Source organism: Hoplias malabaricus, chromosome 3 (genome assembly GCF_029633855.1).
Source record: "Hoplias malabaricus isolate fHopMal1 chromosome 3, fHopMal1.hap1, whole genome shotgun sequence".
NCBI lineage: Eukaryota > Metazoa > Chordata > Actinopteri > Characiformes > Erythrinidae > Hoplias > Hoplias malabaricus.
The window spans coordinates 34,415,616-34,430,612 of record NC_089802.1 but is presented as its reverse complement, the minus strand read 5'-3'; the positions used below and the strand labels follow the sequence as shown (position 1 = coordinate 34,430,612).

The 14,997-nt window shown below is 42.6% G+C and overlaps 1 protein-coding gene across 2 annotated transcripts in view; it reads right to left on the bottom strand.

Annotated features, from left to right (window-relative positions):
• Nucleotides 1-14,997, bottom strand: part of ank3b (ankyrin 3b) — a 127,385-nt gene that overhangs the window by 75,953 nt on the left and 36,435 nt on the right. Inside the window, exons 5-9 of one of the 2 annotated variants that reach the window (XM_066662595.1) lie at nt 12,078-12,176; nt 7,585-7,770; nt 7,053-7,076; nt 2,477-2,575; nt 561-659 (exon numbers count right to left, since the gene is read on the bottom strand). In XM_066662595.1, the coding sequence (XP_066518692.1) occupies nt 561-659; nt 2,477-2,575; nt 7,053-7,076; nt 7,585-7,770; nt 12,078-12,176 (507 nt within the window). The remainder of the gene's footprint in view (nt 1-560; nt 660-2,476; nt 2,576-7,052; nt 7,077-7,584; nt 7,771-12,077; nt 12,177-14,997) is intronic. The other variant, XM_066662596.1, reaches the window with a different exon arrangement.

Below are 14,997 nucleotides of genomic sequence, written 5' to 3'. Positions count from 1 at the left end.
AATAAATAAATATTACTCATTGTTGCCCTCTAAAGGTGACATTGCTGCCCTCTGAAGGTGACACACACACACACACACACACACACACACCTAGTGCCCAGGGACCAGTTGGGGTTAGGTGTCTTGCTCAAGGGCACCTCAGCTGTGGATATTGAGGGAAGAGGAACTACTGAACCCACACCCCCCCCAACCCAACTCCCACATTTTCCTGCTAGTCGGGGGGATCTTACAGATAATCCTTTGGTCCCAATTTGCTTCCACAATTAACCCTAAAGCATAAGATCTTGACATGACACAATAAAGGCATTATAATAAAAGCAAAAACTTTTACTCTGCCTGTGCTCAACTGTTTAAAAAAACACATGCACTGTGGACTATGCCCAATAAAATGCTTTAAGTTTGATGGCCTACTCTGCTCAGAGTTATTCATTTTCTGTTGGTGCACACTGTGAAGCTGCCATGTGAAAAGCCCCATATAATGAACTCACTTCCTATGAGTTAAATACAGTATACTAAAAGAGTGAAATGAGTTGGCTGGTTTGTCCGTTGGCGGATCTGACCTTGGTTTTGGCATCAATCCGCGCTCCTCGCTCAAGCAGCAGCTTTACCATGTTGGTGTTTCCTCGCTTTGATGCAACATGGAGAGGTGTGATGTCATTCTGTAACAGGAGAGGACAGAATGCTGAGGAATTAACATTCAGTTTACTGGGATTTTCAAGGCATATAAATAATATATAAATAAAGTAGGCACAAAGTATCATAAGTCAGGTCTTTATTGTCCACTTGTTAATAATAGGGTTGGATGCCAGTTAACCATATGTTTTTCATACTAAAAAAAAAAAAAAAAAAAAAAAAAAATATATATATATATATATATATATATATATATATATATATATATACACACACACACACACACACACACACACACACACACACACACACACACAGGGTGAGTCAAAAGTCACAGGACACCCATTTATCTGAATACCTTTTAGGCTTTGTCCAGAACATGGCCGTCATCTTGAAAGCCACTATACTGGATCAAGTTTTTTCAATGGGAAGGTGGTCACGTGGCATATCAAAGAAATAAAAAGAGGGCCCTGTGAATTTAGCCTCACCCTGTATGTATTCCTGACCTGCAGTATCACCACTGAACTACTTGAGCCACACTGCCCCCTAGTGACAGTTAAGCATTTCATCATGTTGTAGCCAAAACAATGAAAAATACTATAGCACTATCCATTGCTACATCAATTAAACATTGTTTAATAAAACCAAGTTAGAGTTACATCATAATACACACGCTGAGGGAGACATCCTGCAACTCTTGAGCCTGCATTATTTTGCTCAGACAGGGAATTAATATGTGGCATTCGCATTAAACCACATTAATCTGCCTGGTTTAGAACTGAATACAGTCATGTGTACATTGAAGTCTGAATGGCATACAATCACGTCTACAAAGATCTTTTGGATCCCAATTCCGGGACACATACCACCATATACACAAACACACAAACACGCACACACACACACACCTTCCTGCAGTCTAAACATGGCCTCAGACTATGTCCACACCTCAAGCTTCAGATTCCATTCAAACCCCTGAGCTCATATTTCCTTTAGTGTAAGTCAAGGGGCTTAAGTTGTGTGTGTTTGTATGAATGTGTGTGTGTGTATGTGAGTGCAGACTGGCATTAGCAGCTGCATAGAGACATGGCTCAGCATTACCTCCTGAGAGTTTTTATTTTTTTCAGCTTTCATGTTTCCCTGTAAACAGAACTGCTGTCTCATGTGGTCCCCTGTGCTCAAGTACCACCTTAAAACCTTTCATGAATCTGTATCACTCACTATTCTCTCATTTTAAGCCATGGTTTGTCAGAAATCTGTTTTATTTAAATGTCTCCTTACTTTAAACCTAGTCTTTCTATTACTTGAAATAGGAACTCTCGTTCTTTACACAATAATTACAAGCTTGATATGTCCAACTGGGGTTTGTTTTTCTTCTCTGTGGTATGTTGGTACATATGTAGGTAGATCACAATGACCATGTTTTGGTTTCCCAAAAAGGGGACACTTGACGACACATACTCATCCATTCACCAATAGCCAATCCACCTACCAATGTGTGTTTTATTTTTATTTTTTGGACTGCAGGAGGAAACTGGAGCACCTGGAGGAAACCCATTCGGATACGGGGAGAACACATAATACTCCTCACCCAGAGCGGGGCTTGAACCCACTATCCCAGGAGCCAGGAGCTGTGTGAGAGCGACACCACTGTGCCGCCCCAGATGCATATTTTAGGCCCCTACAAAGGACCTAAAATGATAGTAGTGTCTTATTAGAAGTAGGCTATTTAGCTCATTCTTTGACCATTATGGCTTGAATATCCCTGAGATTCTGAAGTGTGCCCTTTGACAAGATGCACAGACCATATAGCGTCATCAGGGGCTAGGTTTTAAAGACTTACCCTGGCCTTGAAGTCCACAGCAGCTCCACGGTTCAGGAGCAGCGTGGCCACGTTGATGTTGCCATAGTGCGCTGCGATGTGGAGAGGAGTGAAACCGCTCTGGAGGGGTTAGAGGGAGAGCACAGGTGTCAGCAGTGTCTAAGGGGGGTCATCTGGAGGTTAACCACAACCTCCCCAAAACCCAGCACATCAGCACAAGACAGAGAGCCAGGCAATAGAACAACCAGCCTGCACAGATACACTGATATAAGTCGGAAAGAGCAGTACGTTCTTCAAAAAAAAGCCCAGTTAAAGCTGTTTTGTTATTTAGGCCATTTCGGATTCATTGACAAAAAACTTGGGGGTTTCTTGGGGTCAACATTGAAGAACGCAATCTCTAAGGACTTCAAGCCTCAATTTTCAGCATCAGACCTGGGACATAACCTGTGACAGACAGACACAGAGCTGTCATGGAGTCTGGGGTGCATCTGGAGACTTTTGGGGCAAACATGCAGAATTGAACAATGCATTGCATCTATACATATTACTTACATGCCAAGTATAAGGCTTATTAAATACAGTCGTATGCAAAGGTTTATGCTACTTGATCTAATCAAATAGTCTGATGAATTTCTAACTGAAAATGGCATTTATTACTATATATATATATATACAGGGGTTGGACAATGAAAGTGAAACACCTGGTTTTAGACAACAATAATTTATTAGTCTGGTGCAGGATAGTGGCCAGGTCACTACGTGATGCTGGTGGAGGAAAACGTTTCCTGACCCGCTCCTCCAAAACACCCCAAAGTGGCTCAATAATATTTAGATCTGGTGACTGTGCAGGCCATGGGAGATGTTCAACTTCACTTTCATGTTCATCAAACCAGCACCGCCTTCAGGATACAATGTTTGAACCACTGGATGCACATGGTCTTACTGGTGCAATGTGCAATTAATGAAGATTGGCCACCAGGCTGCTCCAATTTAGCCATGAAACCTCCCACACTAAAATGACAGGTGTTTCACTTTCATTGTCTAACCCCTATATATATTCCAATAGATAAAATTCAGCAAATAAATCAATATTTAATAAATATTTTTAAAATGCAGGTGCGTGCTTCCTCTATAGGATCACTTGTGTTTGTTACACTCGACAAATTTAAATAATAGTATTAACAACGTCTGCACTAAGGTTAAACTAAGGTTGAGCAAATGTGCTGCTGTTGGGAGTATTTTATAAATCATAATACACCATATTTCACTAAGTCATGGAAATCCATGTAAGCAAATACTGCATAAATTCAAGAGTAGCAAGTGCAGTCGGTCTGTGAGTGCAGCTGGCCTGGGAGGATTCAGTGTTAGTGAACAGTCTGGAGTCAGCAATCAAAGGAATATTCCAAACGGCACTGTTTAACACCACATTATGTCACGTGAAAACAAATTAGTATACACATCTGTGCACGCTAAATTTAAATATACATACATTTCAGGTTATTTCAGTTTAGATTCAGATTATTTCTTTGTGGTAACAATGCTTCTTGGTGATAAATCTTAACAGTAAAAAAGCCTGTTAATTTCCCTTTTAAATGGTGCCACTTTTGTAAGGAACATGTATTTGTGGGATGAGCAGTAGAGCTGAGTACGTGGGTTGCGCCCATGAAAAATTAGCCAAATACTCTCAGCCAACGCCAAACAACATATTCTGCCATTGACTCGTTTGGTGTTTGGTGACTGACTGATTGACGTTTGAATGAATGACGGAAATAACAATGTTTGGAATATTCCTTTAATATCTTATTTATACTCTAGTGACTCATGCATCTATATTAGCACCAGTAACTGTTTAGAGTTGGAACAAGCCTGGAAAACCATGCTGACTGTGGAAGATCAGAATAAAAGCAGACATTTGTAAAGACAGAGAGAGAGAGAGAGAGAGAGAGAGAGAGAGAGAGAGAGAGAGAGAATTGTCTCTGTAGACATCAGTGGTTTTCCCCCTGCTGCAGGGGAAGAGAGTGATGTTCGAGCCTGTGAACTGAATGCTGCTTCAACTGGCATCTGCATCAGAGAGGAGTCAGGGAGTCACGCCCTCTAGAGGAGGTCTGCAGCCACACAGCTGTTCTGAGGACAGAATTCTGTTTCAACTTCAAATACATTTTGAACATTTTAAAAGCATTTGGATACTTCAAAGAGAAAAGCCCTGTCCATTACACACCAATTGCTTCCTGGGTCAGTGGTAATGGCAGACACAGCAGAGAGGTAGAGTGAACTCTTGTCACAGCTGTCAAGTGTGTTTTTGCCACCATAATTTTCATAGTGCATAGTAAAATCAATTCATAGTCATATCAACTAATCCTCCAGCATCTACCATAAATACATTTGCATATCAGTTTGATTTAATATCTTGACGTGTGTTGCTGGCTTGCTGTGGCTGTGTTTTGTGGGTGGAGATGAATGTGAGAGGGGAACTGATTCAAACACAAACGCTTGTACACTTGTTCCTAACAGCAGACGTTTGTGGGGTTTCATCTCCTCTCAGAAATATCGATAGCAAGAGCTGCATTTAATATCCTTGAGAATCTAGGACTTCAGCTGCAGACCTCCTCAGCCCCAGTCATAGTTTCCTCTCCGTGCTCCCCTTCCCTTTGCCTGCAATGCCACGAGCAGCCGTGCTACAGAACACAAACACTCAGCCGAACTTATGAGGGAAAGCGAAGCACATAAAGGGGGAGTTATGTCTGGAGAGGAATTCGTGCCCAGTTGAAAAGCGTGTTGGAAAAACTACAAATTCAATGTATGTGTCAGATTACTAAATTTAGAACGCAAAATGAAAAGCCAAATCCCCGCTCCATATTACTTGACTTGTTTACTGCAAACTAATACCTGAAGATTTGAGTTAAAGTATTAGTTATTTAATTATTGATCATAACTCATAAGCTCTTTGATCATAACCTGCTGATGTTTTCATAATCACTTTTATTTGTTTTTCTTTTTCTTTTTCACAAAAATGTTTTAGCTTGTAGAACTGTGAGCTTTGTTGCAAATGTAAAGTGCATGATAAATCAAATGTCATTCATTCATTCATTGAATGTAGCCTTTATCCAGTTCATGGTCGCAGTGGGTCCGGAGCCTACACAGAATCATTGGGCGCAAGGTAGGAACACACCCTGGAGGGGGTGCCAGTCCTTCACAGGGTGACACACACTCACACATTCACTCACACCTACAGACATTTTTGAGTTGCCAATCTACCTACCAACGTGTGTTTTTGAACTGGAGAACACACCACACTCCTCTCAGACAGTCACCCAGAGGAAACCGACGCAGAAACATGGAGAACACACCACACTCCTCACAGACAGTCACGCGGAAGAAACCCACGCAGACACAGGGAGAACACACCACACTCCTCACAGACAGTCACGCGGAGGAAACCCACGCAGACACAGGGAGAACACACCAACTCCTCACAGACAGTCACCCGGAGGAAACCCATGCAGACACAGGGAGAACACACCACACTCCTCACAGACACTTACCCGGAGGAAACCCACGCAGACACAGAGAGAACACACCAACTCCTCACAGACAGTCAACCAGAGGAAACCCACGCAGACACAGGGAGAACATATCACACTCCACAAAGACACTCACCCTGAGGAAACCCACGCAGACACAGGGAGAACACACCACACTCCTCTCAGACAGTCACCCGGAGAAAACCCATGTAGACACAGGGAGAACACACCACACTCCTTACAGACAGTCAACCGGAGGAAACCCACGCAGACACAGGGAGAACACACCAACTGCTCACAGACAGTCACCCGGAGGAAACCCACGCAGACAAAGGGAGAACACACCACACTCCTCACAGACAGTCACCCGGAGGAAACCCACGCAGACACAGGGAGAACACACCAACTCCTCACAGACAGTCACCCGGAGCAGGACTTGAACCCACAACCTCCAGGTCCCTGGAGCTGTGTGACTGCGACGCTACCTGCTGCGCCAACGTGCATTCCTATTATTATTATTATTATTATTATTATTATTATTATTATTAAGCTGAATTAGTGTCAGTACTTAATACTGGACCAAAATACTGGACCATGCTGGATCTAATAATACAATCAATTTACAGCTATACTGCCTCGAAATTATGGGATGCAAATCCTGCCAAATTAGAACTGAAATGTAAACAATAAATTAATATAAAAATACCTAATTAATACCACGCAACAGTTACATTAAAATGGCAAAAGAGCAGAATGTGATTTTTTAATTACAATTATACATTAGACGAAATGTTTTAAACTACATTTGTACATCTATCAGATGCCAGTCATGCTTAACTGTTCAGAAAAAAGTGAAGCAATGTGTAATGGAGTTGGCGGTGTTGCTTTTCATTTTTGCAGGTATTCCACATATCACTATTGGAAATACAACCACGTTTGCACTGTCCGCTTTGGCATTCATTCCTCTCCATGGTTATGTAGCAGCAGCAAAAACAGGAGCAGCAGCAGGGGCAGCCAAGTGCAGTATTGAGAAGGGCGCAGAGTAGCTGCGCACATATATGTATATATGAATATACCTCTGTCGTTCTATTCACCATCATCTACGGCAGTGCACACCCACCGGCCGAGAAGGGAGAGAATGGGACGGTTAGTGATTCACAGAGTCACAATGGTGGCACCAAAAAAAGCTGTTGGGTGGTTACATGGTGAAGGAATGTCACAAGTAAACAAACAAACAAACAAACAAACAAAACAACAACAAAAACAACAACAAAACAAAAGAACCACGGCACACCACACAAACACCACGAGCGCCCAACTGGATGGTGCACAAATGAGTTTTACATTTATAAACACTGAAGGTGCTTCCTCTAGTCCTATAGGAGAGAGAATATGTGGATCTACAACATGGGTTAATATTGTGATATTATAATAGTGAATACTGTGATTGTAATAAACGGTCCTATGTTTTTGTTACCATTATATTGTTTTATATAAGATATTTTGTTTATAATTACCAGAAATCTTTCACTTGAATATCCACCCAGCACCATCAAGTTCTAAGAAGTCATGAGTGTGAGGGTTGGTCGGTAGGTGAGGTTTGTTTACCTTCGACTCGACGTCAGCGTTGTGGTCGTTCTGCAGCAGAAGTGCGGCCGCTTTAGTGTCGTCTTTCCGAGCGGCGATATGAAGGGCAGGAAGCCGCACTTTCCCCTTTGTGTCATTCTCCAGGAGCAGAGAGACCACCTGGTCATGACCCTGCTGTAATGCCACAGCCAGTGGGGTGAAACCATCCTAAACACATACACAAGGAGATAACCATACCTTAGACAATTACAGCACACTTCTGTATAAGCAGTGAGTGTGATATTCTTGTAAATGGAACAGCGAAGTCACAAAGTAGTATACCACAAAGCAAAAATAGCATATCCTACCTTGCATCATTCCTAACTGATTCTAGTAGCCTCAAGATTAGTACCACAATAATACGAGTATTACCACAAGAACTTCATTTTATCATTCACATTCTGTAACTGTTTCATCTTGATCATGAAGGTCATGGTGAGTCCCAATGCTCCGTTCATTCATTCATTATCTGTAACCGCTTATCCAGTTCAGGGTCGCGGTGGGTCCGGAGCCTACCTGGAATCACTGGGCGCAAGGCGGGAATACACCCTGGAGGGGGCGCCAGTCCTTCACACACACACCTACGGACACTTTTGAGTCGCCAATCCACCTACCAACGTGTGTTTTTGGACCATGGGAGGAAACCGGAGGAAACCCACGCGGACACAGGGAAAACACACCAAACTCCTCGCAGACAGTCACCTGGAGCGGGACTCGAACCCACAACCTCCAGGTCCCTGGAGCTGTGTGACAACGACACTACTGTGCCGCCCCCAGTGCTCCATGCTAATGCTAAATAGATCCTTTACAGAACACTAGTTTGCATTTGTATCTTAAAATTACAGCTTCAAATTAACTGTGATGCTCCACTGACCTGCAATAGGTAGGACAGAGCTTTTAATGTTGCTACTCCATGCTCAGAACTGCAGAAACTACACTATGTATGTATGTTTTAGAGGAGGGTAGGACCCACCTCCCACTCCCCCTTGGCTCATCGACTTCTAAGCCTTTGAACCTCTTTTTGTCTTTTCTGAAGGGTGATTTCTCACATTTTGCCGTTGTTTCTCACTGGGTTTTCCCTGTTCCTGCTGCTCGCCTTGGTGTTGCTCTGCTCCAGCCGTTACGCATCCTGTTCAAGACCTTGGCTTTGTCTTTCCCATCCTAGCTACGCAAGGGGGTCAAAAAGGCTTTGCACCAATTTTTACCTTCCCACAAAATCACTATATAACTAACCTATAATTCATTATCTCTATCAGTTCTTTTCACTGTTGCTGTTTTGTTATTTTATTTTGTGCTCTTCAGTGTCACCCAGAAGAGGACGTGTTCCCCTGTCATAGTTTCTTTCTCATGCACAGAGGGAGTTGTTTCCATTCACTCTTGGCTTGCTCAAAGAAGTCCTGTACTTCTTTTATGGCTCACTTTGCTAATGTATATAAAGGGGTGTTCTACCTCAGCATGTAAAATTATTTTGTAATAATAACAATTTCAATATTTGCCCTGTGAAGGACTGGCGCCCCCTCCAGGGTGTATTCCTGCCTTGCGCCCAATGATTCAAGGTAGGCTCTGGACCCACCGCGACCCTGAATTGGAAAAGCGGTTACAGATAATGAATGAATGAATGAATTTCAATATACAGACTGCGCTGGCATGATAAACATATGCCCATGCACACATACTTGCTAACCACTGTTCTGTTCAGTTACGTCATTATTATATTTTCTCCAGTCTTGCAGTGCGCCAAGCTAAAAGAGAATGCTTCTTCCAGTGCTTATGAATCATTAAAGGCCTTGTTCCAGCAGCATAGTTATTTACTGGGAAAAAAACTAGGTGTTATGTAAACAACTCCTCCATGGACCAGCATTAATCAGAATTTGCCAAAAATACAGAGAATCTTTTGATCTTTTCTTTTGCTTCATCCCTGAATTTTGATGAAGTCCCTCACTCCGGAGGGCATTAATTATTCATGCGGGACTTCAAACTGGGAAATGTTCCTCCGTGTGCATAATGTGTTGCGTCTGAGGCTTGTCGATGTCTGTGCAGAAATGCTTAATGTGTTCTCAAGGACTCCTGGAGCCCTCTCAACCTTCTGTGACAGAGCTACACACACACACACACACACACACACACGTAAACTCTCACACAGCAGGACATTCAATACCATTATTGCATAACTCATTGTACAACCTTCCTTACTCTTGTCTGCAAACGACTCACTGATAAGTCACTGATAAGGTCAGTGACTTTTAAAGTAATAGCTGACAAATTTGAACAGTTTTCCCTCTTTGATGGAAATGTACAACATCATTCAAAATATAATCGTTGTCTGAGGTTTGATTTTTTATCTGTGTACTGTGTTCATAAGGCTACTGTTACTAACAAGTAATGGAAGCTACTTAAGCCATCAATTAGCACTGTCCAAGTGTTGGTTCTAACATTGAGATTGGTGATTTTCCACTGCAAGGTATGTATTCAACAAGACAGAACTCTACTCTGCTTTTACATTAGGCAAATGTGGTACCTGGTAACTAAACATAGCACAAAAAAGTAAGGAAATTTGTGTTTGTAGATTATTTCTTTGTTGTAACAATGCTTCTTGGCGATAAATCTTATACCATTGAAGCCTATTAATTTCCCTTTTAAATGGTGCCACATTTGTAAGGAACATGCATTTGTGGAATGAGCAGTAGAGCTGAGTATGTGGGTTGTGCCCATGAAAAATTAGCCAAATCCTCATTGCCAAAGCCAAACAGCTTATTTTGTGTGATGGTGTTTTTCCTCCCTCACTGGAAAAACGAGGCTTGTCATCATTGGAGGCTTCTCAATGCAGAGAAATATTGAGATAAAATTCTGCAACCAGTGGCAATCTTATATCTCCACAGTCTGGGACTGAACTCTATCCTCCAAGATGACAACGCTCGCCCCCACAGAGCGAGGTTTATCAGAGACTACCTCCAGAATGTGTGAGTGGTGAGGATGGAATGACCTGCCAGCTCCTGACCTCAACCCCATTGAACACTTGTGGGATCACCTTCGGCACACTGTTCATGCCAGAGTTACCAACACAACCATGTTGGCTGACTTGCGACAAATGGTGGTTGAAGAATCAGTGTATGACCAGACTTGCGACCAGCATGAGGAGGAGGTGCCAGGCTGTTGTGGCTGTGTATGGTTCTTCCACACACTACTGAGGCTCCTGTTTGTTAAATGACTAAATTGTTAAATGGCCAATATGTCTTGTTTATTCAAACTTCAATCATCCAGTCCACCAACCCCCAAACGAATCAATGGCAGAATAAGCTTTTTGGCATTGGCAGAGAGAATTTGTCAGATTTTTCATGGGCGCAACCCACATACTCAGTTCTACTGCTCATCCCACAAATGCATGTTCCATACAAATGTGGCACCATTTAAAAAGGAAATTAACACAACAATTTGCAGACCCACATCACAAACTAACCGTCTGTGAAAGCTCCAAGCTACAGTAGCAATCACATTTGTTTTTATCTGACCCACAATGGCAGTTGGTAAATTATGCTGTGGTGTTTTGAAGAGGTTCTAAACATTCTTTGGAGCGGTGGATGACAAAAGAATCCTGGAAGGTGCAGCAATGAACGAAAATCTACACTGATCGGTCAGAACTGAAGCACAGCTAAGCCATGTTGAGTCCCAATAAATAGCATACGGATACATGATTTGCAACATTGCTGGCTACATTTGGCTGGGGGTGGGGGCTGTGTGAGTGCAAAACCAAACAGGTTGGGTTGAGTAGATTAGATACCAGGTCCCCTGTCCATGGCTCAGCCATGCATGGCTGTGAGTCTAAAGCCCCTTTCACATAGAGAATCTCTGGGGTGTCAGAACCGGAGATTTCCCAGAGTTGTCCTTTCACAGACAATCTCCCATTGTGAACTACATATGTGTCAGATGCGTTCTCATAACTGGAAATGTTACACATACTTTAGGCATGATATGGCGCCTGTGCAGCATGTGCAGGAGATACTCAGGAATATTAGCGGCTCTGTTCACACAGGTACTCTCTTGAACCCTCTTTTCCTCAGAGATTCTACTAGGGTGCTAGTGGCATAAAGTCTGGGTGTTTGCATCCACATATACAGCTCTGCCAGATAAACTCCAGAACATTTTTGAAAGTTACCGTGCATGTGTGAAAGGGCTTCATTCCCCTCCATTAATCATTATGATGCCAGTCTATGTTCAGCCATACTTCTTTAAGCATTAATGATCACATTTCACAGCATGATTGTGAAATGCAGCAGCATGCTATGTACATATTGTACAGCCCTCATTTAAAATAGAACAACAGCTACTGAAATTCATTGCTTTAAATACTATGCCACTGGCAGTCCCACAAAACCCTGCTAGGTGAATGAGACTAGTTCATTAAGAAGTGTAAGATTGCTTTGTAACTCATGAAGTGTGTTCTTCATCACTTTATGTATACATGTGTGTGTGTGTACCTCAGTGGCGATGCTCTGGCTGGAGCCATTGTCTAGAAGGAAGCGAACCACATCCAGATGATTCTCCTGAGCAGCCATGTAAAGCGGCGTGAAACCATTCTGTGGAAAAAAAAGACATAATTCTTGTAAGGTGTCATTTTATTTGTGTCCATTGTATCCACACACTCACACAGAGCAGCCAGCCACAGCACATGTTTCCAAACTTTTGTCTGCAGTACCCCCCTCCCAACTAGCAGTGCTCAAACTTGCCTCATTCATTTACCCTACTGCTCCCCTTCTGCAATAACTCCGCACCTCTAAGAAACCACTGTTTTAAACCCTTGTTGGATCAAACAGCACACAAGCATTTTGCTCTTTTGTCTGTACCCTTTAACCATGCACACAGTTCACACAGTTACATTAGTGCATTTAAAACAAAAATCTAAATAATTAAAAACGAAATGTTCCAAAATAATAAAATCACACTGTGTTGAATTCTGATGGAATGGATCACTTGATCTTCATAGTTCATTCTAAATTATTTTCGACATACAACACACTACACGAGTGCACAAACCGTTATTTTATGACAGACACTGTGCCCTGCGGAGGTTGTAGGGAGACATTTAGGATTCTTTCTGTGCTGTGGAATCAGTCACACTTTCAGACAAGGGGAACTATTTTTTTTTGGTTTTAAGCCAAACCAGAGAAATGATTTAGGCAGATAGTCGCAATAAAACATTATCTTTAAAAAAAGAAATTTACACTCTCAGTGTACAGTCAAGGTGTGATCAGAATATAGGGGTGGGGGGATGATTAATGTGTATCAGAATAATGAGTGGCTTGATTCTCTAGTATTTTAAACGCTTGAACAAAACACAAGTAAAATATCACGATTACTGAAGCTTGTATATGATCTGCGTATGAATAACACACTAAAATTAAGCTGACACTCTTTAAAGACCGGGCGGCACTGTGGTGCAGTACACAGTACTGTGGTCTCCCATACAAAGTGTATTCATAAAGAGACAGCGTGTTTTGTGCCCATGTTTTCATCTTAGCTTCATTACTGGACGAGCAACCATCACAACAGCAAGTGTCCGTAGGTGTGAGTGAATGTGTGAGTGAGTGTTGCCCTGTGAAGGACTGGCGCCCCCTCCGGGGTGTGTTTCTACCTTGCGCACCAGTGATTCTGTGTAGGTCCGGACTCACCGTGACCCTGAACCTGATAAGCGGTTACAGACAATGAATGAAAGAATGAATGAATTAATGTTTAAAGATCTCTCTTGACTTGTTTAGGAGAAACAGCCAAACTGAACCACTCAGAAACATTGTGCTGTGCCTCTTCTGTCACTGTGGCAAAGTCAGAGTCAGACATCTGTCAGGGAGTGCATGTCGGGGAAGCCAGATAATCGGTCCCCAATATGGCATTCACACCAAACAGATCAACTGCAACACCTGGATAGCTTCAAAAAATCTACTTAGAGTGTAAATGAGAGAGAAGAACCTAGAGGACGGTCACTGGCCTTTAGAGAGTATTCAACAACCTTCCCATGACCTTATTGACCCTTATTACAGGAGTGCTGCTATTTCTGCACTGGGCTGCACTTGTGAAAAGCTTGCGTTCTCGTCTCTCTAGAGATTATCATGTCACCTCTCACTGATGCGGAACAGAGCATGTCTGTGAAAGGAGCTGCTGCTTCATCACGTTGTGCTCAGCACCTCAACGAAACTGAATGCCAGCTCCTACCCACCCACTCAAGACGCAAGATACTTTTCTGTAGAAAGAAGGCTTCGCATGGAGAAACTTTCTTTCAGCTAGATACATGAACCTACATAAAGCAAAAAAAATCCCTCGATGTGTATAAAGTATAATGTATTTTTAAACATATCATGTTATTTACACTTTACATATGTATGTCCAGTTATTTGTAGCACTATAAATGCAGTGAACTTGTACTAAATGCACTGCAAATGCATCTGAGAGTAGTTCTCCTTTTATTCTGCACTGTAGACTACACATTTCATTACATTTATACAATTATTTGGTAGTAAATACGTAATTGCATTACGTAGTACATTATCATAGTATGCTTCTATTCAAATGAAGTTCTATAGTGACCAGTTAAATCAGCATAATACTCAACGGATACTGACTATCCAATTCTGACTCCACAGACATACTGAGGGTCGTTTAAGGACAAGAAAGCAGTGGGGGTCAGACACAGACATACACACGCACACGCACACACACACACACGCACGCACACACACAACTGCTCATTATCCATGCCAGTCACGTAGCTATGCAGCTAGTGATAGGGCCCAAGCCAGCATGGAGGCAACCAGCTGAGTGGCTGGATGGGATGCTACTGCTGATGCTGAGTGTGTGTGTGTGTGTGTGTGTGTGTGTGTGTGTGTAAATCGTTGTGTGTGTGATTGTTAGCTGTTTACTTACAAGAACCCCCCCCCCCCCACACACACACACACACACACACACACACAGTGCTATACTGACTACCTGCTGACTACACAGGGTCATTGTGGGCTATTAAAATTAGACTAAAGTCTGAATATCTAGCAATTTCACTATGTCTTTGACACAATTGTTGAAATTTTCTGACATACATTCATTCATTCATTATCTGTAAGCGCTTATCCAGTTCAGGGTCGCGGGGGGTCCAGAGCCTACCTGGAATCATTGGGTGCAAGGCGGGAATACACCCTGGAGGGGGCGCCAGTCCTTCACAGGGCAACACAGACACACACACATTCACTCACACCTATGGACACTTTTGGAGTCACCAATCCACCTACCAACGTGTGTTTTTGGACTGTGAGAGGAAACCCACACAGACACACCAAATCCTCACAGACAGTCACCCGGAGCGGGAATCGAACCCACAACCTCCAGGTCCCTGGAGCTGTGTGACTGCGACAC